The sequence below is a fragment of the Rhea americana genome, unplaced genomic scaffold (assembly GCF_003343005.1).
Source record: "Rhea americana isolate MKP2758 unplaced genomic scaffold, rheAme1 scaffold_111, whole genome shotgun sequence".
Taxonomy (NCBI): Eukaryota; Metazoa; Chordata; class Aves; order Rheiformes; family Rheidae; genus Rhea; species Rhea americana.
The window spans coordinates 566694-593770 of record NW_028185162.1 but is presented as its reverse complement, the minus strand read 5'-3'; the positions used below and the strand labels follow the sequence as shown (position 1 = coordinate 593770).

Below are 27077 nucleotides of genomic sequence, written 5' to 3'. Positions count from 1 at the left end.
AGTTTTCCAAAATGGTTATGGGTTTTGATGATTGATGTGGGGGTAGTCTGAGTAAGACGCGTGTTCCCTCTTGAGCTTTCAAGCTTGGGAGTTATCGAAAATCCTGGCTTTTCTAGACTGCCTTGTAGTGGGGTTACAGATGGTAGAGTAGAAAACTATGTGCAAACTAATGCATACTGGTTGAAAGCAAACAGTTTAGGTTCCTGGCCTCTATCTCCAGTGGTTATGGTGGGAGTAGTGTGGATGTGTGAGCTGTGATCTGAGGAAATGGCAGTGCTTGTCAGAGCCTGGGAAGAAGGCAGCTGCTAGGAAGCTCAGGGCCCTGGGGTCAGCTGGGCGCGTGGGAGGCTGACTGCAGGCTAGTGAATCAGCAGAGGGGAGGAGGGTGCTGCCAGGAAGAGCTGCCTCCGGCGTGGTGATGCTGCCGCTGGAGCGGAGAGGGAAAGCAGGGTGCCTGAGTGTGCTTAGAGGGGACGGGGCTTACACTGTGCCTTAGTGCTCAGGAGCAAGAGGGATCTTGCTTCTCCTTAGCGTCTTTGGTTTGGTGAGCTCAGATGGTTCAATAGTTAGCAGTGATGTCCTTCATCTGGTCTTGCACCCTTCTGTTCACCAGATCTTACCTTTTACAAGGTAAGTACCTTTATCTTCACTGTTTGTGTGGCAAAAAGATAGCTAGGACTCCTGCACACAGGTTAGTAATCTGCTGCATTTCAGCAAGGAGTTGATGCTTTGGTATTTCCTTGCCACGTTACCCTCCTGTTGTATCTCAGTTTGCTTTGAGGTGTCCGAGTGTGAAGATAAGTTAGTTATTCTTTCAAGTTTCAGAAACAGTTATGTTGCATGAAGGAATGAAAGGAATTAATTCATAGCTATGGCACAGAGATTGTCCAAGGCCTGGTGAGACCTCGCCTGGGGGGCAGTGTGTGATTTGGGTTGTCCATGTTTAAAAACAGTCAGAATTCAACTGATGCAGGTTCAAAGAAAGGCTGCTGGGATGAACCATGGGTTGGTGGGTTTCTCTTCTGAGAGGAGACTAAGAGAACTTTGCTTATTCAGCATGACGTAGTGAAGATGGAGAAAGGACAAAGCTCTCATCGGGAGTTCGACGCTTCCAGAGAGTGTCAGCCTGAGTAAAGGGCAGAGTAGGTGTGTGGGCAGATGGTAAGATTGAATAAATCTGGGCTACTGGCTGGTTGGGGGTTCCTAGCCAGCAGACCACGGTTTTAAATTGACAATGTGCAAATCAGTGAGGAGGAAAAARCTTAGTTTAATAGCTAAAAGAAGGGAGTTGCATCAGGTGGTGATTTGAGAAAGTCCTTCCTGTCCTGCATCCCTATCTGCAGTGCCAGCAGCCTGTAGAAAGACGGTCAATTTTCTCTTAAAAKGACCTTATTTTTGTTACAGAAACGCCCTCAGAAGAGCTGCAATAAACCTTGCACCTACAGTACCAGTGGCCTGGGGCAAGGGTTTGCTCCTGTTCCTGCCATGACGACCAASTCCCTCTGCAGCACACCAGATCACACTAAACGTGTCATTACATTAACGTTGGCCTTTCCCAGTGCCCCAGGGGAGGYGGGAACCATACAGGGCTTGGGCAGCATCGGTGGAGCACAGTGACGGGGTTTTCTGTGCAAGGCAAACTCAGTATGTCCGGAGACGAGCATCTCCTGTCACACCAGGAGTGTGTTGTGTCCCACTCCTGTTTTCTTTGCTGTCTGTTGGCCAGATTTAAAGGACCTACAACTCCACTGTGGTCAGAAGGACTGTTGTGACACCACACTGAAAAYTAAACCAAATTTTCTAGGTTGAAAATGACCTTAAATATGCAAAGAAGAGATGGAACTAGCAAGATCTGCTGTTTCTGTTTTTCAGCTCTTTGTGGCTCTAGTCTTTCAGTTACGCCATACAAATGACGGCTGGCCTGCAGAGAAGTCTTGATTGCGGGTGCAGGTTGTACAGGGGGAAAAAATTKGGGTGGGAGAGACCTGAGCCCTGTTTCTGCTTCATAAGCAAAATCCAGGGCAGAGGATACGCTAAGGAAGTGCAAAATCAAATTCTGTGTGTAAACCGGAGCTCCAGTGAATAACAGACGACATGCTGGGGTGAAGTTTTTTGACTGCTTGATTTAGTGTAGCGTTAGCCAGGAAATTCCACCAGTTCAAATTCTTTGTGGAATCATACACAATGTATAGCATAGCTGAGCTATGGTCTAGCCTGTGTTTCACTGCAGAAATGGTTTATATGTGAGTTGTGACAAAATAAGTCACTTTAGTGGAATGTATTTATGAATTATTGCCTTTCCTGTGCTCTGCCTGCTATCGTGGGTATTTTTTTCCCTGCTTTAGGTACTGCTTATGACAAATAACAAACATTTTCTGTGAATGGAAAAATGTGGATTTTGTCAAAGACTTTTGAATTGCATAGAAACCTTCCCAGGGTGACTCACGGATCAAGTCTAAACTGACCCAGGAGGACAGCAKTTCCAAAATCCCTGGATGTGCTTGGTACCCTCCCCACGTGGACCGCATGGTTTTGGTGTCATACCCAAATTTCCTCCTGCAGGGACACTGTCCCCTGCCTCCAGGGCTTAACGCCAGGGAGGGGAAACTCGTGTAGCTCCAAGACCATCCGCAGGACTTTTCCCACAAAACAGAGATAGTTTTGCTCTGCAGTTTGTACAGAATTGGTGCTGTTTGTAGTGGTGGTGTCTACAGCAGCAGTCTTCGGTAGGCGTTTTGCCACCACGGGGAGCGAGAGCTCTTCTGCAAGCCCATAATTTCTCCTAGTTTGTTTATGATGATTTCTTGAATATCCTTTGTTTCTTTTCCTGCGTCGCCGCTGGTTTTGTAGTGTGGTTTTTGTTACAGAATGCAGTGGGATCGTTTTGTATGCTCTTCCTTTGACAGTCTTTTTTATACTTAAATCACAGGGTGGTTCGTCTGTCACAGTGGTTAGAACTAGATTTAAAAAATTTAAGCTTAAAAAAGAAAAGGCCTCTAGGCTTTCCCTTTGCATTCTGTGCTAATTATTACAAAACTGGAGTAAGAAAGAAGGCTAACACAGGCATTTTTTTGAGAGAGAGAGATTAAAAATATTTCTGAGGTGTAAGTGAAACTACTCAGTAACAGCAGYGCTTTATGGCTGGATGAGGAACCTTTGTGAATTCTGCAACTGCAAGGGAGAAAAACTTCTGGCTGACAGAAGATGCTGGGATTTCCTTGCTTTCTCTGTGCGTAGTCGAAGGTAACACACTCCTTGCAATTCTGAAATATCCTGCCTCCTATTTTCTTTCTGGCAGAAAGAGATGTTTTCATGCTAGAGAGGTCTGACATTAATTGAGAAAGGGCATCTTTTATTTCCCCTATACTTTGATTAAATCAAAGGGTTTAATCCTAATCTGATTGTGCTCAGAGATAAGCTTCTCACAAGCAACGAGAAAGAATAACTAATGAGAGAAGCGAGAAAAGCGATGGTATTGGATCCAGTGGTACATCTTAAGGAATGACAGATAAAATTGTTCCGTTTTCAGCTTTAGTGTTTTTTCTCTATGAGCAGAGCTGCAGTTTGGTTTTATCAGATTGTCATCTTTATTTTGACTGGATTTAGTTTCCTGTATTTTGGAACAGTGGCCGAACAGTTCGAGTCTGGTCTCTGGATTTTGCTTTCAAGGCATTTTTTTTTTTAAAAATGACCCCAGCCCAACTTTGCAGCCTGGCTAGTCTTGTGAGGGTCATGAGCGTTGGGCACAGAATATTATTATGCCATGAGCAAATACAGGCTGGCAATTAGGCAGTAATATCTATTTGAACAGCATAGCTGAGAAACACATAGTATTTTGTTGTGTTGTAGTTTTCATAATTCTCATTGATTGTTGCATTGAAAATAAGTGTAATTAAGGCACAGCTAGGATTTCATCTTTGGCTTTTTCTTGAAATAAGTAAGAGCTCTGCCAGTTTTAAAAGGGTCACGGTTCCACCTGGGGTCTCTGTTTCTTAGTATCTGGTGCATATGCTAAAATAGAAATAGCATTGGGAAAACTGATCTTGGGACAAAGACATACAGTAGCATCTTCCTAGCATGTCACTGATTTACAATGCGCTTTATAATACTGTTGTTTCTTTGATATATTTGCTTTTTTTTTTGGTTCTCTGAGTTTTAGCTCAGAGTGGTTTATTGCTCAGTTCATGGMATAAAGGCATTTATTAGCTGTCTTAAATATTTGTGAACACTGTATGCTCTGTTTTTAAGYGATCTAGAATCTCATATCTTAAGCCATGATAAAAAAAAAAATCTAGTGTTGTCCTGATGTTTCTATCAAATACATTGCAGGGGAGGAGTTTTCTAAATTTTAATTCCGAATGATTTTTTTTTCCACTGCAGTGCTACAATTGCTAAATACAGTGATATTAGACTGCTGATGCAGGGTAAAAAAGGACCATCTATTAAACTGRCAAGGCACAAACTTCCCCAGACAAAAATCTGATCATCTTGGTCACATCCTGGTGAACTTAGTATGCAAGCTTCTGTTTCGTCCCAGCTCCCCAGGATATTTGGTGTCGTTTCTCTCATAACTCTTGGAGATGGAGCTTTATTTCATGAGAATCTCAACTTTTCCGGAAAGGAAAACAAGGGTGCAGGAGAACTTAAAAATATGAAGTGGATGCATCCAAAATACTCAGAAACAAGAAATGAAATGATTTACGTAACTTTAAAAATACCATTATCTTTTAGGCCAGTGGCACTAAAAGCTTTTTTTTGCCTTTATTCTCTGAGCTTGTTGTTGAAGTGAGCTCAGCATACATCACTGATAACTTCTCCAGCTATCAGTGGACTAAATTCTTTGCTAGTAATTTATTCTCAGAGATATATTAGGCTAAAGGAATTGTTGTCAGCTCTGACATTTACAGAGCCTGGTTGGTAAAGGTCTTSTGCGAGCAGCGATGCCGTTTCTCAGTTGACAGATTCTGCTTGGAGTGTTGCACACCTAAGAAAACTACAGGAGCAGGCAGTCACRTTTCTTGTAGACAACAGGGATTGTTCTCAGGATCTGCATCTTGTCCTTAGGTAGGTTCACTCCTTATTCTAGAGTCTCAGAGCCTCTTGAATGACAAAAGCTTGGGGATCAAAACCAGAAACGTGTTGAAGACTGCACTCTTCTCCCAAAATGCAAAGCCTGAATGTGGGTAGAGACTTGGGTTCCTCCATTCATGTTTGCTTATCATGAACATGCATGCAAAAGATGTGTAGCTGAGGGAAGTCCAAGGCACTTAGGACACCTCTCATGGTGGCAGCTGGGGTTGTTTGCCTTTCTTGTGGAGGATGGAGAATTACCGTGTGAGCATCAAATGTGTTTCCAGTACTACATATGGGATTGCTGCTGTTACTATGCCAGAGCAGCTGCACAGACTGCCTGATCCTTCCAAGCTCCCTGTGTTATTAATGCCAGAGTCTTTGAGCAGRTTCTGCCACCCCACCACATGCTCTTATGATAGACCTAAAAATGGCAGAAACTTTTTATATCTTCCCCACTTAAAAACTTTTTATATCCTTCCCACTTGTAAATGTGCTCCCATAAGGGTATGTATTAAACCCTGGTGTTCTCCATCCTTACTATTCACATGAGGAAAGCTGTTGTAAAATAGTGATGCAAGCAGTTGCTTCTCGAGAGTGTCTCAGGCGGGAGTAGTTGAAAACAGAAAGACTTGATTGTACAAACCTTTTCCTACCCAAATAACTGTCTTAGGTCACTGTGACTATTTGCATGGGTCAAGATTGTTTTTTTTWAAAAAAAGCTCTCAAAACAGGCAAAGCCCACTTTTTTTTTTTTTTTAATATAGACTGCTTCTCTACGTTGTCTTTGTCATTAACCTTCCAGGCAATGTGATGACCTTGATTTACTTTAGTCTAGTAGCTACTTTTCTTTACTCTTTATTTTTTGTTTGGGCCCTGCTCCTGAAAAGGYGATTGCATACCTGACTGTAAACTTCTTTGATTAATTTCTTAAATGTGGATTTGGAATTTTAGAAGCCTAAATTTTGCACTGATGTTTTTGCCTATGTCTTTAATTTTAATGAAATAAGGAATCCTCCCACAATATTGTGTGCACACAACTTTTACGGTACTGTTTAGATACAGCCAGTCTAAGTCCCACTTGGGTGCACATTCAGAATGAAGTCCCTGTGCTAGAAGTTCATGCTGGGTAAACATTTTGAAGACCTCGATCTATCAGGAAGGAAGCACTCTGCATAGGTTGGGATTAGGCCAACTCAGTCTGATGTCTGGAAGCCCATTTCTGTGTTCTGCAGATGTGTGTCTCGATACGTTGAGATGAACAGATTCTTAGATTGGAATATTCCCATGAGAGKTTCTTTTCTTGGGGAGCAGGGGAGGGATTCAATTTTGGGAGTCTGTTTTGTAGGTTATCTCTCTAGGATCGGATGACGTTCCACATGACAAGCAGATATTTTTGTGTGCTGTTGAGGGTAGAAGGGATGGCAGAAGTAGAAAAATTTGTACATACGCTCTGTCACCAAGACTGGCGAAGGCTTTTGCTTCTAGTCGCTGTTCTGTGTCGTTCCCCGTCCCATTCGAGAAGCAGCTGAAGCACCACCAATTGTTCGTTTGCTCTTCAAGAGTGCTGATGCATGGTCAGCGCTGCAGAGACTTTATGTATCCAGATGCATTGCTCCTAGTGCAAGGTTATTTTTGGAGCTACATCTGTACTTGAGAACTGTTCACCTTTTTCTTTGCCTATAAGCCTGCCCATGTGATTTGGATTCAGCTGTCCCCCTTTCTGATGGAAAGACAGAGAACAGTATGTTTTGGTCATTTTAAGCAGACTTTGATATTGTGCATTCCTGGGATGTTTTTCTTGGTTGTGGGAACACACAGAACCATTCATCCTGGTATGAAAAGATTGTGGGAAGAATCTAGCAGAGATCTAGAAAATCTCTGTAGTCTGTGTCATCTTGGAAGAGGAAGAAAAGCAAAATAATCCAAGCTGGTGGCCCCAGTGTATCCACAGAAGATGATGGAATAAAAAATAATATATTTTTTTCTTGCCCTGTCAGGAGAAGGTCAYGTTTCTGCAACTTATAGCTTGCACAAATGATACTGTGAATAAGAAAGGAAATGGCTCATGCGTTTCTTATCTGTTATGTGCAGCAACATTTTTTTTTAATGTATTCGGCACCTACTGGTGGCAACAGATTTTTCAGATGGGCTCTGCTAATAGAGACTGTTGGATGCTCAAGGTACATCAAAGCTGTGGAGTACAGGAGCTCAGAACAAGTTGTTATYTCTAATGGATCAGGACATTGCCCTGTAGAGATACTGGCCCATGTCCCAGATCTAGGATCTTTTTGCAACACCAAAGCTGCACCACTTGGTTGGGGGCTAATGTGGGACTTGAATAGCTCTGGGCAGTGCTGCTCTGGGTGGTGCAGATGTCCTAATGGAGTAATTAGGAAGAGCTCTAGGACCAGCACTCAGAGCTTCCTGAAAACTTACTCCTATATTTTTAGACTGAACTCAGGGAGAAGCTTTATGAATGCTTGGCCCTGGCAGTACGYACCATCTTCTTTAAAAATTGCCTAGATACATACTTTTATGTATGTATTTCAAACAAGTTGTGTTTGTAGTAAAGAAAATCTACTCGAGTTCGTTCTTGTTTCCTTGTGTGATATAAGGTGTGTGCAAGGTATACACTAAGGCACTCGTTCCCGTTTCCAGGCTTTGATCAATCYGTGGCTATTAGAGATCAAAACGAAACTTCTCAGATGCGAGTTAACTCATATCTGACTCTATAATGAATGAGCATGTAGTGGGCATAACTGGGTGCAGGATATTTTGGGTGTGATGTGGGGTGGCACTTCCAGAAGTTCCTTGAATCTGATGTGTGGCATGAATCTAGTGAGTATGGGAGTGCAMTTACGTATGGTCCTTGTACGTTTGAATAAAAGAAGCTGTTGGTTTGGGCAGCTTAATTAGCAGCCCTTGGCATTTGTTTGTTTTTCAGCATCAGTATCTTGAAAGTAAATACATTTGCATAAAGGTTTCTGGCAGAATTTTTTGTGTACTCACAGTGCACTTCCTCTTATTTCTCTCTCTCTCTCTCTCTCTCTCTCTTTCTGTCTGTCTCTGCTTAAAAATAAAATCCAGTCATCCTGAGAAGGCGCAGAGCAGTAGTATCCTGTGACCCGGGTGGCCAGCTGAACTTCAGGAATAACAGGGAGCTGGGGAAGAATGAACTGAACATTGCTGTGTCCCTTTGTAGATGAGCAGCAAAATAGAGTAACAGGCTAAATGAACGGGCTTCCTAAAGTTTGGATCTTGCTGCAAGTCTCTGAATCACGAGACTCCCTCTATTAGTGGACTGCAGAATTGTAAGATCTCTTTTCTTTTTTTCTCCCCCCTACCTCACCCCTGCTTAAAGTTCTTCTCTTCTCCCGTTTTATCCTTTTCCCCTAATGTGAGCCTGACTCATGGGTGYGGGTTCAGGCTGCCACTATGTTTTATCTGGAAGAATTGGCATCCCCAGCATTTTTAGCCCAAATACAGCAACAAGGCCTGTAGCTGAAAGGTGGGAACAGGCAATGAGATGAGTAGAACGAGGCGTAAGGGAGTATTGTGAAGAAAAACCCTCAGGCTGAAGGTGATAGAGGTGGGTGAGATCTGCTGGAACATGATACRTGCTTTTAGGAGAAAAGTCAGAAATCAAGTTACTGTGTAAAATCAAAACTAGCCTTAGGCAAAATGTATCACCTGGAGTGGGAACGAGGGAGGGTGGAAGATGTTCAGTGGCTTTACAGGTAGGAGTGTAACCAGGCTGATCAAAGTTTCTCATTTTCAGATTGTGATTTGTGCTAAATAAGGCTGGAAATTGCAGGCAGCCTCAAGTCCAGCTCCGTGACAGCACCCGGTCCTTGCTGGCTGAAACACRGGAAGACTGTTTTCTCTCTTCTTCAGCAAGAACTGTTTGCTCTTGTTTGTTGTTTCTGCTGCTGGTGATGTGATCTGTGAATCCAGCTTCTTAAAAACAGCCCTGGCTTGTGTATAAGATAAATCCTCCCCAGATATTGCAGTCTGTAGGTGCCTGAAGCCATCCTTGTTCTTGGGAGTGCTTTTTTGGGGGGCGGATTGGAGGAAGGAAGAGACAGGGCTCAAACCCTTGGGTTTTCACTGAGTCGCTCTCCCCAGTCTCCACCTTCTCCTGGTCCCTCCTTCCTTTGTGTCTCTAGGCTGGTGTGGGACGGCTGACTCAGTTGCTGAAACACTTTTTGGTGTCTCAGATATTTGTGAGCCCTCAGGAATACAGTTTTGGAGTTTTCCCTGTGGTTTTCCCTCCTCTGTGTCTGCTTGCAGCTTTTCCTGGAGCGCTGCCAGCCCGCCTGTGCTCTGATCCAGCCTGTGTTGAAATCCTTACTCATGCCTTAATCACTTCCCGTCCTGCTATTGCAGTTCCCCCCTCGCAGCATCTGCAAGTCTTTGCTATGCTAATTCTCTTGAGTGCTGCATGCAGCAGTCTGTTTCCTTCCTTGGCCTAGGAAGCAGACCTGGGTATCCTCCCATCTTCTAGCTGTTCCTTGGGGCTCTCTTCCAGTTCCCTTTGCCCTTTAGGTCAGCGCTGTCCCTGGCTCRCTTTGTGGCCACCTTCTTCCATCTCCATCCCAGTCTACTCAGTCAGCCAACCTTAGTTTCCTTTTGGCTAATAGTCTCAGTTTTCTGATTGTTTCTCTTTGTCATCAGCAATGTTTTTATTCTTTTCTTTTTCTTTTTGAGCCACTTAGTCATTTCCTTTATTTTTCTTTTTWGTTACAAAGCTTTTTGCTTGAGGAGTTGTGCACTCGTTAATGCARCAGGCTCGCAAGGAATTTGGTGGTTTTATTCCTTTTGCCTACCAGGAAGGGACTGGCATAGGGAAGTGTTATGTGACCTCATTAAGGAGTTGTGGGTAAAGCCGCGCTGGGATTTCTGAACGTTAGTTTGCAGTGTTATTGCAAACCCATGGGCTCAGATACCCCTTTTCTGCAATAAGGTTTTGGATTTGTTTGTAATGAAAGGAGCTGAAAGCCCCATTTCAGACACTGGCTACGTCTTGCTCTTGCCCATTTGGAAGGGTTGCCCTGAAGTCTTTTGAAAATGGAGACCTAACATAAAACTCAAGTGTTAAGGGTCATAGTATGCCTTTGGTGAAGACCGCAACAATGTCTTCATAGAGCAGCAGGACTGAGTCTTGACTGATGCATGAACTGAACGTTTAGAGCTTAAAACAAATCAACTATTTTAGTCACTTGAATCTCAATTTGAGACTTAAATTTTTTGCTTGGTGGTTGTGGGAGGTGTCAGYTTTGATCTAGAGTCAAAGTGAGATTTCAGTGTCAGGGAACAAGAATGTGACATTAAAATAGGAGACAAAGGAAATTATTACTGTGGTATTACCAGTGCAGAAAAAGATTAAGGCGGCTGAGCTGACTCCTACGGATGTGACTGGAGAGCTGGACACTGCTTTTGGGAAGCTGGTTCAGTGCTCTCCCAGGCCGTTCTGATTTCCTTGTGCTCTTCTTTTCCAGGTCTGTGATGATGGAAGAAAGGCTCCATCATCAAGAAGCCTGAACTGTGATACCAGGACAGCTTTTTGACACTGGCAGTTACTAGCCTGAGATACAGGAGACAACAAACATGCTGAAGCCAAGTGGACTTAAAATCCCCGGCAGGGCAGGGAAGCACTCCAGCCCAGTGGGACGGGCGTCGGGGACAGCTGCAGCTACAGTCACCACTGGTTCAAAAGAAGGTAAGGATGTGATTCCACAGGGGCATGAGCTGACCCAGGTGACTACCTGATTTAAAGGGAAAAGGTCTAATGGTRCCAGCGTTCAGTAGAATGTGAAATTCCCCATCTGTAAGTAGGTTGACCATGAGCATGGATCAAAGCAAGTGTAATGGGGGTGAATAAATGGCCTCTCCCCCAACTAATGCACAAAACAGGTTGTGGAGTGGGTGGAAGACAGATGAATCCTCTGGTGTTTACTGCTGATAAAGGGAGATGCTACCTCCTGTTTCACTTGCTCGGGTGTGTGTGGTTGCTCTAGCAATTAGACCTGTCYGCAAACCATGGGATTGCTAGATGCATAGTCTCCAACCCAAATATGGGCAGAATTAGAACYGACAGTGTGTTGTTGGGGGTGGGGGGTGAGGAGCTGTTTTGCTCAAATGTTGCACTGTAGCGTCCTTTTCATACAAATGCCAGACCTTCCAGGAGGGAAGGGTGAATATATAGACATTAGCATTTGAAGGGCTAATGATAATCAGGTAAATGGGAACCTCACCCCTGATCACTTTAACCACCTTCCTATAGCCGTTGCTTCTGGCCTGTGATGCTATGAGAATGAGAACCAGGCACTTAGTGATTTGTCCTGTGCAGATTATCTCAAATTAGTGCATTTGTTTGAACAGAATCATTTGAAGGACGGGGATATGAATAGTGATGCCTAGRCACATGTGCTTTCCTGTCTGTTGGTCTATACCCAGTGTATTGCATTCTGGTAGTCTGTRTACCTTATGCATACAATTAACACTGTGCTTCTTTATTGTATGTCAGTAGATCTGGCTTGCTCACTGGCTGCTTCRGCTCAGCCTTCTCTTCTTCCAGGGACTAGCGGTGTGTGTATTATCTCTTCTACTCTGTAGATTCTTTCCTCAAACAGTATTGTGGAAACTTGATGTTTTAGCTCACTGTCTTGCACGTGTGTGAGTCTTTTTGAGGGGCCAGGCACCATGTGAGATCATGGGCTGAGCTCCAAATGATTCAGTGTCAGACAGTGTTGTGGAGGGTGGAGCATCACTGATTTTCCTCAGCTGAGAACTTGGCCCTAGATGTTGAGATAAACATTTAAATGGAGCTCTTCTGTGTCTGAGTAGTTTTAGTATTAGAAAGAGTCACTCTAATTTAGCATCTAAATCAAAGCTATTAAAAGCTTCCTTATCTATTTGCTTGGAGGGAAGCACAAACTGACAGAAAAAATTTAGGATAGGGTTTATAAGCTTGTTTATTTTGAAATTTTGTCTTAGTCCCACTGCACTTCCCTATTGTTTTTCCTAACACCTCACTGTGGGTGAACCTGAAGGACTCCAGTRAAGTGACTTTTTAGCTACCTGTTGCAAATCTCAAGGCACTTCATGCTGGATTTATAGTTGCATATGTGGCATGGAGCTATTTGCAGGTGATTTTTCTTAATCATAAATGGAACTGRGGGAGAAAAAAACCCAGGGCTATCTTCACTTCTGAGGCTTTGCACAGAGGCGTTTTGGCAAACACGGAGCATGTGTTGCAGTATGAAAGAGTTAGTCAACGCTGACCGTCAGCCCAGTGGTCCCATGCAGGCATTCAGCTGAATGCAGTGCTTGTTTGGAGCTGCTTTGTGCCTTGTTCGGCTACAGCAATCCRTCACTGTGATGGATGGTCAGTGCAACCAGCCAAGCGCGGGCAAAATCTGCGCCCAAGCTGTCTTTGACCTTTGCCTGAGAAGCTTTTAAACAAGTTTTATTCCTGAAAAATGGGTGTATGGAGAAAGGGGAGAAGTCTCAGGATGCTGGGTTGGTACTGTGTGACAGTCTGAACCGAGAAGGTGACGGAGGGAGAAGGTCTCGTGGTAGCCTGGTGTCTGTAGCTCCCGGAGCACTCGGACTGYCTGTGCTGTTGGCTGTCGGTCCCGTGTCATGAGCCACGGCGCTGCTCCTCTGCAGATCTGCACAGACAGCGCTCTGCGCGTCTTGGGGTGGTGCCGACAGCTTTGCACGGCCACCCAGGAATCGCAGAGCTGCCAAAACAAGTCGCAGCACAGAAGCCCCCCTGCCTGGAAGGGGAGGACAGAGCATGACGGGACTGTTTACCGCAGTGTGTGCTCAAGGGACGGCTGTGACGGAGCTTGTAGCATCGTCCCTGGGCCTCGTTCTGCAGKGCGTTGCTCGCTCTCACGCCATCCTGCACAACTGCTGTTCTCGTGCGTGTGCATGGCTTGAGTCTTCTCTCCCTCCTGTGGAAGAGACCACAGGAGAAAATATTCTGTCTTCTGTCAGAGTGGTCTCTCCCTACTTCATGATYAAGGGTCCTCATTGCTGAAATCCTAACCACAGCAGACGCTGACATAAACTTTGAGGGTAGCTGTGGCCAAAGGATCTGGTGGTGGCTAGTCCTGGAAGCTGGATTACRTTACCTTTCCTGGAACTGGTCGGGTTTGGGCATGTTAGGAGGGAGGTCTCCCCCTATCCTCGCTCCACCRTCCTGATTGCCTGCATCCTCTCGCCTTTTGGCCCCGAAGTGCATTGCTGATGTTAATTCCTGGCAGCACTGGGCGCTCCTCTTGCTCAGGAGGAGGCAGCTGTACGCCAGCCTGACAAGCTCTGGTAACGCGTAGTCAGCGTTGAGCATCCTTCCTAGTGTYGCGGCGTCGGGGCCCTTCTGGGGGCACAGGGCAGACATGGAGATGGTGAAAATGTTTTTTCTACTTCTGAATATTTAAAGTGACTATGAAAAGAGCTTTTTCTGGTTTTCTTCCCATTGTTTTTACTGTCCAGGAAAACACCCTCCCCTCACCCTCGCTATACTGGGTCTCTGCTGGGATGGAAGGATCCTATAGCAAATCCTATACCAAACTTTATATCAGGTCTTAAGAAGCTGCTTGAAAGAAGCTGCSTGTGAGGCATCTGAGGAGCCCTGCAGAAAGCATGAGCTCTGCTCTTGGCTGTCTCTGAACATTTGCTTGGGGTCTGTGAACTGCTTCCATAAATACAGTGTTTTGTGGGAGTCAGTGAGGAGTTGCCTGACTCCAGGGGGATCTGAGAATACTGGATTTTTCTGAACTTGTGTGTTGCTTCTCCACGATCTGCCTCTTACCAGAAACATGCCAAAAGGGACTCYTTCATTTTGTTAGGCATTTGCTGACCCAGCTGATCCCTGCAGCTTGGYGGAAGATATCCGGTGCGTTTTGGGGTAGTAAATATAGGGCAGCAACATTGCTCTATTTGAATTTGCTACCTTTGGGGACGRTGGAAATCTCCAAAACTTGAAATGCAGTTACAAAAAAAAGCCGTGCACCTAATGGAGTGCAGAATTAAAATGCAAGTGTGCAGTCAGTTGGCTCTTTATGTCTCTYGGTTTTGGTAGCCAAGGGCCAGCTCAGAAAGACCCCACCTCCAGGTTKTATCTTCCAGATTGGGCGCTCATTCTCCAGTTGTACCCGAGTATTGTCAGAAAGCTGTTAGATGCCAATGAATCTTCTAAGCAGTTTCTGACTGGAAACCTTCACCTTTTCTTTCTACTGCCTTCCCATAAACTGATCAGTCATACCTGCAAGAGTGCRAGTGAGGTGTATTTTGTTTCTAGTCTGGAGTACATAAAGATGCTTTGATGTCATCTTTCTCTCTCTTTTTTTTTCCCCCCGATACTCTGTTTGTATTCTTTCGTAGAAGGTCAAGCATCTTGCAGTCTCACCTGACTCCTCCTTTCCCAGGGAATGTAGTTGTACCACATGAAACACTTCAATGTCTTCCTGACAACTCGCATCTTATGTAACAAGAGATGATTGATACAGATTCCAGATGTGTATGTATACAAAATGAGGCCGTCCGTGTGTGTGTGTGTATATATTTTTTTTCTCCCCAATCCACAAGATGACTTTGGGTTTCTATAGGGACCAAATATGATGTAGCACATGTGACATACTGGCTCAGTGTATCTGATTTGTTTGCTCTGAGAGCTATTATTCAGAGCTCCAGTTTCTTACCAGCTCAGAGTTGTCCTCTTTTTGTGAACTTGCTTAGTGTGGAGTGCTGCTGTGTCTGCCACCTGAGCTGACACTTCCAGAGACTGGTGTGCTGTCAGGGGTCTTTGTGGTGGTATTTTGGACTCTGTAAGTGTTTGCTGGTTGTGTGACAAACAGAGTAGAGATGAAGATTTTGGTGAAAGTCAGTGGGACGTGAGCATCTGACTTGTTTTCTCTGAAAACGCCAGCCTCGAACGGTGTCCAYGCTGGCTTCCCCCTCCCGTTCTCTCCCATAAGGCTGGAACAATGGAAAAAAATAAGTTACGCTTTTTTTTTAGTGACTTCTTTTTTTTCCCCTTGAAATCAGACTAAAAAGCCCCTTCTGGCTSTCTCAAAGTATTTCCCACAGATGCTCTGGCTTATTTCCCATATTTTARGTAAAGAAAGTTACTGCTCTCAGTCCTGAGTGCAAGAGAGGTTTCTGTKGGTCACTGGTAAAGGGCTCGAGATAATGCTTGGATTTCTTGTAACTTAAAAAGCTCACGTCTYGGTTTCTTTTCCCAACCCCCTCCTGGAAAAGCCTGCCCTTGCCCGGAGCTGCGTGGTGGAGAGGGAAGAGCAGCCGTGCTGAATGGGGCCACACAGCTCTCCCAGCTGCTGGAACAGGTGAAAGCCTCTTGGGAGGGAAACGTTTGCRTTTCAGCATGTTTTCATCTGCTCAGGGCAGCGCTGGAGTAACTTGGTTAGAAGGGAAAGTCTTCTCGTTTCATGCTGCGGTTTTCTGTCAGTTGGCTGCTGGCTTCACTTCCAAAGCTTTTTATRGTCCCTAAAGCTTTCCTTCGATTAAAGAGTTTAGGCAAAAGGAAAAGSGGGAAAACCAGTATTTGCAGACAGAGCTGCATAATGCTGGTGACTTCAAAGTTGCAAGCAAAGGAGCCCAAACTTGTCCTGTTTTCTGCAAGCCTTAAAGAGGTCCAGTCTGAACCATGCCTAGATTTGGAATTTTATAGATGGATCCCATCTTTCTGGATGGGCAGATGCAAATATCTGTGACCTGAATATCGTATTTGGGCATGTCTACTGGGTATCAAAACTGTTTTTCAGCTGGTGCCCAATGTTATTACTAAAAAGTGTACTTTGATAGCTAAGGTGCACAGGAGCTTTGCCAGGAACCTGGGAATGTCTTCTAATGTTCATATRAATGTGTGTACATTTGTTTGTCACTTAATGCACAGGACCATTCATATTTCCTGGCATTGGATTCAACTTTATAAATGTTGTTTGCTTTTTTACTAAAAATAAAAGCTAAGCAACTGCAGCACTAGATGCAAGAGCTGTAGATGACTGGCTCACTAGAGTAATTAAGTTGTAATGAAGGTTGTATAACTTTGAGCTGTGCTAGTTATAGGGTGGTTGGTCACAGCTGGCTTCTGGTTCCTGATTGTCTTGGGTTGATTTGTGTAATGGGGACYAGTTACTGCTGTTTTGTACCCGTTTTATGCTTGGTGTGTGCTGTATTGGGTCTCCTAGATGATTTTTAGTGACAGATATGGCTGACATCCTACTGGGAAGATTAGCTTTTCTCTCTTCCAGAAGCAGCTGGGGTGGGTTTGTTGAAGTTGGATACAGTTTGTGTTAGGTGGGAGGTGTGACCAGAGCTTTGGGRCTTTTGGAGCTGTTGCTCCAGCCTCTCTGAGGACCTTGCTGCCAAACACCTCTCATTCCTGAGAATGAAGCRAAAAGGACAGGTTGGACCCCCTGGGTTACATTCTTTACAATTAAAAAAGGCTTCCTGTAGAAATTGTATAACATGATCTTTCTTCTRTGATTGAATTGAACTTTGAGCCTTCTGGGAGAAGAGAAACTTTATATATGTGTGTGTGTAAATTAATATTATATATGTATATATGAAATATTAATTTAATATACATTTTTTTCTGATTTGTTTTCTGCAAGTGCTGCTAGCTTTGGAGGATTTGGAGAAACTGGTCTTTGCATAAATTTAGACTATCACCATTAATGAGTTACACTTGCATGAATTTTGCCCAAGGAGTATAAATCTCATCCCCACCTTAGCTTCTCTGTAGGATTACCATCTTGTTCTTACCTTCCTYGGTGTGAAATCTTCATTCCTTTTCGTTTATCTGCAGGAGGATTAGCAGCAAATTACTGGTAAATTAACTTGGAAATAAGTTGTTTGCCCTCTAAAGATTCTCAGGCTTTTGTTGGAGTAAATTGGACACATAGCAGTAAGAAGTAATTTTTGTTGCATGTAGGTTTATTTTGCAATCAAATGGATAGAGGGAATGAGTTCTTATAAGGAATTTATGCCTAGGTAATAAGAGATGGCTTGGRTAGGTTATTCTTAGGTAGTCAGTGATACTTAGCACTGTTTTAGAAGTTTTAGTTTGTGTGTGTGTGTGGTGGGTGGTTTGTTGTTGTTGTTGTTAAGCTGCAAGAGAGAGTGCTGAGGCTGCCTGGTTTTATATCAATCTATTTATTTGGAAGTGAGAATTAATATGAAAGACACTAAACTACTGTTTTGCCTGAAACAAAAGAAACGGGACTGTAGTGGCCGGAGCAGCTGATTGACTGGCACGGACATAGGAAGCTAATTCTTGTCTACACAAAGGCTTGTGGCTCTTGATTAATATTAACTTGGGGTGTTGTGCACTGACAAATTGAGAGAAAAGACCCCGCACCATGGGGCCAGAGGCTGCTATTATTTCTAGCAAACATTTGTTTTTGCCATTTTGCTTCATGCCTCGTGGAGCGATCAGCACTGTCGGCTCTCAGATCCGAGTCTTAGCCTCGATTAAATCCGTGCTGCAAGCGTGGATGGATGCTCTTTAAGTTTGAATAGTGTTCATTGCTGAAGATGCTTTGCCAGTGTCTGTAAAGTTTGATGAGGGTTTGCTTTATCGTAATGGGTTTGTCGGGCAGCATTCACAGCATCTTTAGCTGCCAGGGAAATTGGGAGGACAAGGTACGGAGGAGCATCGTTTAAGATCACGTGCCTGACTGCTCCAGCATCAACAGATTATCTGTCAGTTAGCAGAAACAGCTACAGTGTCCACTTACACCCCGGCTGTCATCTGGTCAAGAAGTTACTGAATATCTGAAAGAWAATAAGAGTGCGTTTGCAAGGGCTGCGCAGAGGAAAGACTGCTAATGAGTTGCTGGTTTGCTAATTTACAACCTGAGAGAGAAATATTTTGCTACTGAGTGTGTTTAAGACGTCGTTTGGGAATGGATTGCGGCGTGCTTCTACAATACGCTTTAACTTGGCGTTCAACAACGTAATGCAAGCGCTCGTAGGGCAGGAGGAGGCAGATGCCCCGCAGTACGTCGTTCTGCAGCCGGCGCAGCGGTCTTCCGCCTTCCCCCGTGACGCTTCCTCCCGGGGTTTGTCTGACGCGGTAGGCGCCTCCAGTCCCGGCTGCAGGGGCAGAAGGCARACGCGTTCTGGCGCGGCGGCGGTGCGGCCGTCTGACTCTTCGCGTGCGGCTTGTAGGCGGCTCGCGCGCCCCTTTCGCGAGCCGCCCTGTCTGCCCTCCCGCAACCCCGAACGGTTTGTGCCGCGCCGCTGTGCGCGCGCGCGGTGCCGGCTGCTCTCTCCCCCCGGGTTCGGTTGCCTCRCTTGAAGAGGGAAGGAGTCTTTGGCAGGATTTCTCCTCCAAAGAGAGGTGACCTGCTGCATTCCAGGCAGTACAAGAGGATATTGAGCCACTCTTGATCTAATCAGCTTCACAGGTGACATCTAGAGACAACTGGGAGCCTGATTTTAATTGTCTTAATCATTGGATGCTCTTAGCAGGATCTGATATTGTTAATCCTTAATATTCAGTGCATTCACTGTAGAATTAGATGCAAGCACGCRCTGAAGGCATATGGAGGTCGGACACCCTCCTGCTCGCACTCTCTGTAGCTCCTCGCAGAGCAGCAGGGAAAGAAAATCTGCTTCCCACAGATGTTCAGCTTATGGTGGCTTGAATATAATGAACCAAATCCTATTCAGCGTGGCTGGTGTAAGKGCAGTAACATCGGTACGCGTACAGCTACGGCCGTGGAAGTAAGGGTGCCGCTCTGGGGCAGGATCTGTTCCTGCATATTCTGCCTCGAACAATTGAACTAATCCTGCAAGAGCAGATTAATCATTAGAAGCCYTAGCCAATATTCATTGGAGTCAAAGGAAAGACTCCCCTTGGCATAGATAGGTTTTGGATGAGAATCTGTAGGATTAAAGTGGTATCAGACTGCAGCTACATCGTATYGACTACTGGTCGAGATAACCACGGCACACTAAGCGTGCACCTGAACATCCTCCTTGCAAGCAGATAAATGCATGAACTAACCTCCACAAAAGCCTTAAAATATTTTGAATGCTTAGATTTTTACTGTGTTTATCTTGGATTTATTAGGTTCTGTGCTTGTTTTTGGTAACAATGCTAGAAAATAATATCCCCTCAAAGAGGACTACTTTAAGCAGTAGCGAGCTCTGTAAGACTAACTCCATGTATCAGAGTGTTCACTGTAGAATAACGAGAGCTGTCAGAATKAAGCTGTCCGTGACGACATCCTCGTTGGTTGACTGCAGCCTTGGCCAAGGGTCTTCACAGGAGAAAAGCATAGAGCTGGTCATCTGGGGAAGTTTTGAAGTTGATTTTGAAGTTTTGGAGTGGATTAAGAGGTGTTGTTGTTTTAAAYGTGACCTCCTCAAACCAGCAAGAAGTAGGGGGGCTGCGAGAACGCTGTGTGCTCGTGGGGGGTCGGGGTGGTCCCTCGGGGGCTGTGTGCTGGGCGCTCGTACGGGCTCTGCTGTCGAGTCGCAGAGCTCTGTCCATCACCTGGCTGTTGTCCCCTTCCGCCTCGCGCCCCAGCACTTCTGTCCTGGAAGGATATAACGAATCGTTTCATGTGATCGCCAAGACATTAAAGCTGTTTGGTTTGAGATACCTGCTGGGGGGTTGGATTTTCAGTGGGTGTGTTTTGCCCGCTTTCCCGCCCACCTCCAAGGGATTGCTGCTGCAAATTAATAACTTTTTTTCTGAAAACAGTGCTTGTTCACGTACACTCATTACCTTTTGATTTGGATACTGTGCTGTTTAAGCCAGGTATTTGGAAGAAAGTAGATGATTTGATGTTAATCTRCTCTCAAAAATCCTTTTTATTAGATTAGGTGAAACAAAACCAACCTAACAAATTCTGCGCTCTGCACGGTGTGGATCTGTGTACAATCRGTCTATTGTGTGACCTTGGAGGGAGATGTATAGTCTGAGCTATCTGTGCATGGATGTATGGCTGCCAAAATAAATGGCTGATGAAGTAATGAATCAAAGCTGTGTTTCAGCACAGTGTAGCCATATGATTGTATACAAGTTTGCCTGGCAATTAAGAGATGGTGGTCTTTGCCTCGCCTGTAATTCCCCTGGGATCCTGGGGATACTGCAGAAGGCCTCTTGAAATGCTCTTCTTCCAGGGAAGTTGGACACTGGATTCAAAGGAATGGTATAATTGAGTTGGTGTAATGTTTCTACAGAAAAGAAGAAGAGAGAGGAAAAAAAAAAAAAAAAAAAAAGATGAGCAAGACCGACGGCATGATGCTTGCCTCTTGTGCTGGTACCATCCCAGTGGTTCAATTAACAGTGGTTTCACTCTCTGCTGTCCTCCAGGATAGCTGGTTGCTCGGAGAACAGGCCTCTCTTAGTATGCTAATTGGAGTCTAAGCAAGTGCCTGCCTTTCCTATTACATGTTGATTGTTACATTTTTTTCCCTGCTTTCCCTCAAGAGGAGCTGCAAGATAGGGCATGAGAAAGTAGTCTGTAAGGCCACAGACCATGAGTTCTGCAAAGAGAAATCACAGCGAAGAACATGTGTTACTTACTCATCTTCAGCACTAATGAGAGTTGGACCAGACCTTGCCCKAAGTGGAAGAGCCTGAGTGGAAGCTGAGTTTGGCTCCTCTTGGGGATGAAACTCTACATGCTCTCCAGCAGCTTGCAGAATCGCTCCCTGGATACCGAAGGATCGTTGCGCTAGCCCTCCAAGCATAACATCCCGGGGTGGCCTGAAGTGCAATGAGGAGTCTGAGCTTTTGGGTTTTGTCTGAATTTTGCGTGATTCATCTGTGGTGGTGGGCTGTTTCTGCTCTGCATTCAGGCTGAGAAAGGCCTCACTGTGTCAGACTGGGAGAGCTGTGAGGTTGCRATGGCTCACTGCAGGAGCAGACATGTAGCTTGAGGACATGGGCTGTAGATGATCACTGAGTGCAAGCATGTGCTCTGTTTGTATATATGAAAGACAGCTTGTCCAGTGGGTCCCTCCGACTGGAGAATTAGTGATTGCCAGTGGAAGAATGCCTGGCTGCTGGAGTTCGCGTTGTCTTCATTTGGTGTCAAGATATGATGCAGTTCAGAGGCAGATTTTGCCTCCTGGAGCTATCGCTGCCATCTGCAGCTGCAGGCTCAGGCAGTTAATTCTTCGTATCGTAAGTTAGACGTGCGGTGTTAGGCCACATAAATAGCATCTTCCCTACTCTCTCCCTTAGTTGCTAGCAACTACTCATTCCTGCCTGCTGAACCTCCAAAACATTTCCTATGAGCAAGTATAAGTTCCTGAGCTTCTGATATTACCTTGCTCCACTTTTGTCTGGCAGCAGTGGAATTGGGCAAGATTGGCCAAGTCTCTAAGGCTGTGAGACAATAGATCCCTTGCTATGAGGTTGGTAAGGGAGTCTTTTGGGGATAAGCTATCGTTATTCTTGCTGTTCTTATTTAAATGTGTTTATTATCTGCTTGTAATGTAAGGAGGAAGCAATTTCTGTGCAAGTGGAACCAAAAACCAATGACAGGGCGAGCAATTTCCTACTTTTGAAAACTAAAATGTCAAGGAATGAGTCTAATACTAGAAAAGGAGCTTGTTAGAGCTTGGAGAGCTTGCTGTTCAGCATCTTTAGTTGGGCCAGGACAGTTTGGGGAGATTAAACTTCTGGTCCTGCTCCTTATCTCCATAGGAACTGGCCAATACCTTCAATAATYTTCCAGCCCTTTTGAATTTGGAAACTGCATGCACAAAATCAGTGTCTTTAATTTCTTTAAATTTGCTTTTGATTTTAGAGCATCTGGATCATGTTCTTGAGCTCTTCATGCAAGAGGCCTAGAATTCTGTTGGGCTTTTGGTAAAAAAAACAGTAGCTTCATGTCACTGCATGATACTGCACTAGCAATGTTTTKGGGCAGAAAAGGATTTGCTTAGTCCTTAGCCTCTGCATAGATGTGGTACAGCTGTGCAGGGTTTGTGGCTAGTCGTGAAAGCTTGTTCTAGGMTTTGACTTGGACCGGTTGTTTCATATAGAAAGATGAACAAGCAGAAGCTTGTGTGGAGAGGAKGCCTGGGCAGCAGTCCCCACGTGCGTTCAAGCCGCACTCGCTGGGCRGTGTGCAGCTCGACCGTCTTGCACACAAGAGAACGCAGCCGAGTTTCCTTGCTTTYCTTTCTGTTGCAGCAGAGGCTGGTTTGTCCTGTTGAAATAGTCATCCTGCCTTCAGCAAGGGGTTAACTTTTGTGGCAGTATGACTAGTTCATTACAGAAAGGGTAAATAGCATGGATAACGCTGTGTTTTGGAAGGGTTTAGTTTTGTTTATGGTGACCCATGACTAGAGAAGTGCCGCAGGACAGACTCTGGRCTGGCAAGGTTGATAACAAGTATCTTCAGCTGTAGTTAGCAGTTCAGTTTTTATCTAATAGGTTTCSATGGCTCCTAGGTGCTGGTAAGGGTTAGGGTGATCATGCTGGCCAAAACAGCATTTTGTGCATTTCAGAGGATCGAGCTGCTTCCCAGCAATAGTAAATATTAAACCCTGGAACTTAAGTGCCCGTTGATATGCACATGAGTTTCAAGCTATAGATGAAAAACAGAACTCCTGTGACTAGATAGCAGCCTTGTGGAAGAGGAAACAGGGTTGATTATAAGGCAGTCTGAGTGACACGGCCCTGTGCACAGCAGGACCTGCAGGTGTAATGGATTTCTGGATGCCCGCTCTTCACAGCGCCTGCTCCAGCTGCTGCCCCCTGCCACGTTCAGTGCCATGATCTGGATTCCTAGAAGYACAGTCGGCTAATGGGTACTGAAGTGCTCCTCAGGCTGGGAGAGGCATGTAAAGGCATTGTGGTGTTTCTGACTTAACTTCCAGCTACTCAATGCACCTCTGACTTGAATTAAGTGGTGCTTTGAGGTTGAGCCACGGACACGTGGATCTCCAAAGTGCTGTTGGTCCTGAGCTGGTCATGCGGTAGGAGTGCAGGTATGAACCGCACAGYTCAGTGGTTGTCCTGCCAGGCAAAATGAGGCGCTACGGTATAGCTAATCTGATTTGAATGGGGTAGCCTGGGCCTACTCTTGCTGTGAATACAAGTCCCAAACTTCTTAGCAGGGCACACCTACTAGAGATAGCCAAAATGGGGCATGTGGGAGAGGAAGGAGCTGCTTTACTTRTCAAGGTAAATGTCTCCAGCTGTATGGAAAAGAAGGTGATGGGAAGACCTGACCAGACAGTCTGAGCACTGCTGTGATATAAAATGGTTGAAACACATATTATATAGCTGGAGTAAGTATGATGCCTGGACGTAGTTCATGCCTATGTCGAAAACTSAACTAAGCTCTCTTGCTTCAAGTGATTTAACCTCCCTTTCCCCAGATCATTAGAGCTGTGGCCCTTCTGCTGCGTGTGGCTGTTCAGGTGATGTCCAGGTAGTAGATATCCCAAGTTAGGCACATACAGCAGCAGCTCCTTCGTCGTGTTCCTTGTGTAGACTTTGGGCCTTGAAGCTGGTGATGCTCTGATCCAGTTCCAGTGCAATCATAAACTAATAATTAYTCTCCTAGGGGACCACGCCAGGCTATTTTCTGGTACCTTTACTTCTGAATTTCAGTGCTAGGGAGCTAATTCCATCATTTCTGTGTGAATAAGTCAGTGGCCTTTCTGTGCACACCTGCTTGAGCAATGTGCTGCTTGGCTGGCTGCTCACTTCTGCAGCCGGCGTTGTAGCTGGGTAGGAATGGCRGCAGGGTCCCTCTGAGCGCGTTTTGTGTGAGCACGACGTCTGGGCAAAAATCCTACGCTGAAGGCTGTGAAATTTCAAACTGAGTTCAAAGCCTTACTGCTTAATCCTTTTTCTGGTCAAGGGAAAGTAAGTGTGCTTTCCTTGGCTGCTTTCTGCTGTGTTTGGTGCTCGAGATAAATTTGTCCAGTTCAGAAGGTGTCCCGAGACCGCTCCTCTCCGCGCTAGCGCCAGCGCTCCGTCTGGGAAATCATTTATAAATGTCTCATTAAAGACTTGTGTCTGCCCCTTTTCTTTCTTTTTGTCGTCGGATCAGCTTACTGAGAGCAGCTGTCCTCGCTTCCGTGCTAGCAGCCCCCCTAAACCATGCTTGAGACTTACCAAATTCCCACAGCCTGCGAAATCGCGGACAACTGCGCGCGGGTGTAGGAGCCGGGTTCGCAGCCACGGCGGGTTTAGACTGAGCTCATTCCAAAGCTGCTTTTTTTTTTTTTTTTTTTTTTNGTGTAGGAGCCGGGTTCGCAGCCACGGCGGGTTTAGACTGAGCTCATTCCAAAGCTGCTTTTTTTTTTTTTTTTTTTTGTACTTGTTTCAAAAGAGAAGACTTTGGGCTAGATTAAAAAGAAGTGGAACATATGGTGTGATGAGAGCGACGTAGCCGGAGAGAGGGAGGTGGTGCGCGTGCGCGCCGCTGACTCGCGAGCAAGTTTCTCGGTGTCCTGCGGTTCGTCGTTTGGGCTCTTTGACGGAAGTTCCCCGCGAGCGTATCCCTGTAAGTGTATCTTCCCCCATTTGCTGTTCTCGCCGTCGGAGCTGTCTTACGGGAGGCCAGAGTACTGTGCTACCCCGGGCTGGTTTTCGAACRCTCCTTTCTGTTCTTAAGTACTCTAGTTGCAATGGTCTGAGCCAAGTGACTCAGTCTGGATATGGGTGTGGGGGGGAAACACATTGAGTATTTACAGCTAAAGGCTGGTATAAATGGGAAAACATACCCTCTAGTTAAATGATGCTTCCAAGTGAAATGTTCTGCAGTTGAAGTGATTTTATTGCTGTTTATTTAAGAATAAAGTCTGTATTATTCAGCCGTGTACCAGGGATTGCTTTGGCATAGCCCTAGCTTTTCAAAAAGGGCCTGTGACTTATTTCTAGAGGCTGAGGTTTGGTGTGGCGCAGGAAGAAAGGCATGAGGGCTCCTTTCTTTCTTCTGTCAAACTTAAAGCACCCATGCCTTGTGGAGGTGTTTTATTATTTTCCAGGAAAACAGGGTATCACTGCAAAGGTGTGCTAGGCTCCGTTTTCAGATTGGAAAATGCTGAATTGCATTTTGAGGCATGAATGATGAAAGAATATAGTTATGGTTTTAAAATAATAATTATGTAAAAACTAAAGACTATAATTTGGGGATGAATAGATCTACCATATGCTGTGTTAATTATCCCTCAGTGAAAGATCTTACTCCCTTTCTACTGCTCACTCACCTCTCTTACCCGGTGCTGCCAAAATATGTCTCCTCTGCATATTTTATCAAATACCATTGTTTGCCTTTTCACGGTTTGTTTCTTTTTAAAATTATACCAAATCAGATAGCCTGATGTTATCTAATCTGGTGTAGCTCAGCAGGAACCGTGGGCCCTTCATCCCTCCCATCTCCAGCGGGCACCGAGAGTGCACGTCTCGCCCACTGCGGAGCTGATTTCGTACCAGTCGGCCTCCCGAATGAGACCTTTTAAAAGAAAGTCTTTGTTAAATACGGCTATTCGAGGTTCAGTGCCCTTCCCAGCTGCCCTTGTGAAGACAAATGTCTGTCTGAACGGGCATCTCCTCGCATTCAGCAGTGCAACCACGTTACAGCAGTTCTCGCTCACTTGCCTYTCCTCTTTCTTACTGTCCTCTCTTCCTTTCTTCTTCATCTTCGGTTGCTTTCTAGGTAGTCTTTCTCTCTTCAGAATAGCGAGAGCCTTTTTTGCTTGTGATGTTCAAGTGTTATCAGGTTGTAATACACACACAGACGCGCGCGCACACACACACACACACACACACACACACACACACACACACACACACACCCCATGGGGATTATTCCAGGGAACAGTAGGAACAACGCATTTCCAGGGTGCCAGATGCAGAGTTTGCCCTGTGCCAGGCAATTAGGTTTATGTCCCGTAAGATAGGCGGTTACAGTCCCGAGTTTTCAGCTYTCCACTTGGAGAGCTTTCAGTTGTTGTTTTTAAGTCAGCCATAAATCTGTCTGGCAGCTTCCCCTCTAATGCACAGCCAGGCGCTCAGCACTCTCCTGCAAGGCACTGCTTTCTCTAGCACTCACCTAGTCCCTCTCTTTTCCCACCTTGTCCTGCAGCTTAGAAGGGCTGTGATTAAATCTTGCAGAAAACAGCTGCTTCCTTGCTGTGCTTGATAATTTGAGTTGGGTATGGCAGAATGGGCTGGGTTTTGTGTGATTGCCAGCAATGCAATTTTTGTGTAACCCAAGCTGYTCCAAGAAGCTTCAGTTCCTGTGTGGGAATCTGGAATAAGGTGTGCTGAGGCCTTCTGGAAGCTAAGCACTGTGAAGACAGCAGGCATCTYGCACTCCTCCCTTGGGAGACACGGTCACCTGGGTGGCTGCTGTTGGYGCTGCCAACTGGGGCTGCGTCTCTGCCTGTGCAGACAGCAGCTCCTGGAARCATGGCACTGTATCTTGCCTGGTAGACCAGCTGTGGGGGTTAAGGTTTGAGTCTTCATTTTGGCTAATGTTCTATGCTGTCCTTTACTCCACCTTCTGAATGGGAAACTCTYACAGGCTTTAGTTTGACCATCAGTTATTGAACTTCTGTAGTATTGTAAAACAGTATTGCAGACTCAGAGAGACTTACAGTGCTTGTAATGCAAGAGCAATAGAGTAAAAATGAAGGAGCCAGAAGCTCATAGGTACTTGATTGTAGAGCTAGTGCACTAATATTCTTTAACTCACAGCAGGAGGTGGTGGTCTTTTYAATAGGGAAGTTTGTCCTCCATCACATCCGTGTCCTGAGTGCAGCTGTGCTTGGAGCAGAGGCAGTGTCTGATGTCCCAGCTGAAACTGGATCCCCTCATCATCTCTTGAGCATTGAACCAAGCAGAGAGGTGAGCACTGGGAGAGCTCTAGTCTCTTRAGCTCTTACACAATCCTTGCTGCAGTAAAAACATACATTATTCCTTTTAGCTGGCACCCCTGCGGCCAGCATCAGGGCTTTGCAGCTGACACGTTCTGTCTTGA

At 45.3% G+C, this 27077-nt stretch overlaps 1 protein-coding gene across 2 annotated transcripts in view; it reads left to right on the top strand.

Annotated features, from left to right (window-relative positions):
• The window catches only part of CLIP2 (CAP-Gly domain containing linker protein 2), a 98817-nt gene that overhangs the window by 21849 nt on the left and 49891 nt on the right, over positions 1-27077 (top strand). For both annotated transcript variants that reach the window (XM_085314973.1, XM_085314980.1), the window contains exon 2: positions 10572-10792. In XM_085314973.1, the coding sequence (XP_085171099.1) occupies positions 10681-10792 (112 nt within the window). In that variant the 5' untranslated portion in view covers positions 10572-10680. The remainder of the gene's footprint in view (positions 1-10571; positions 10793-27077) is intronic.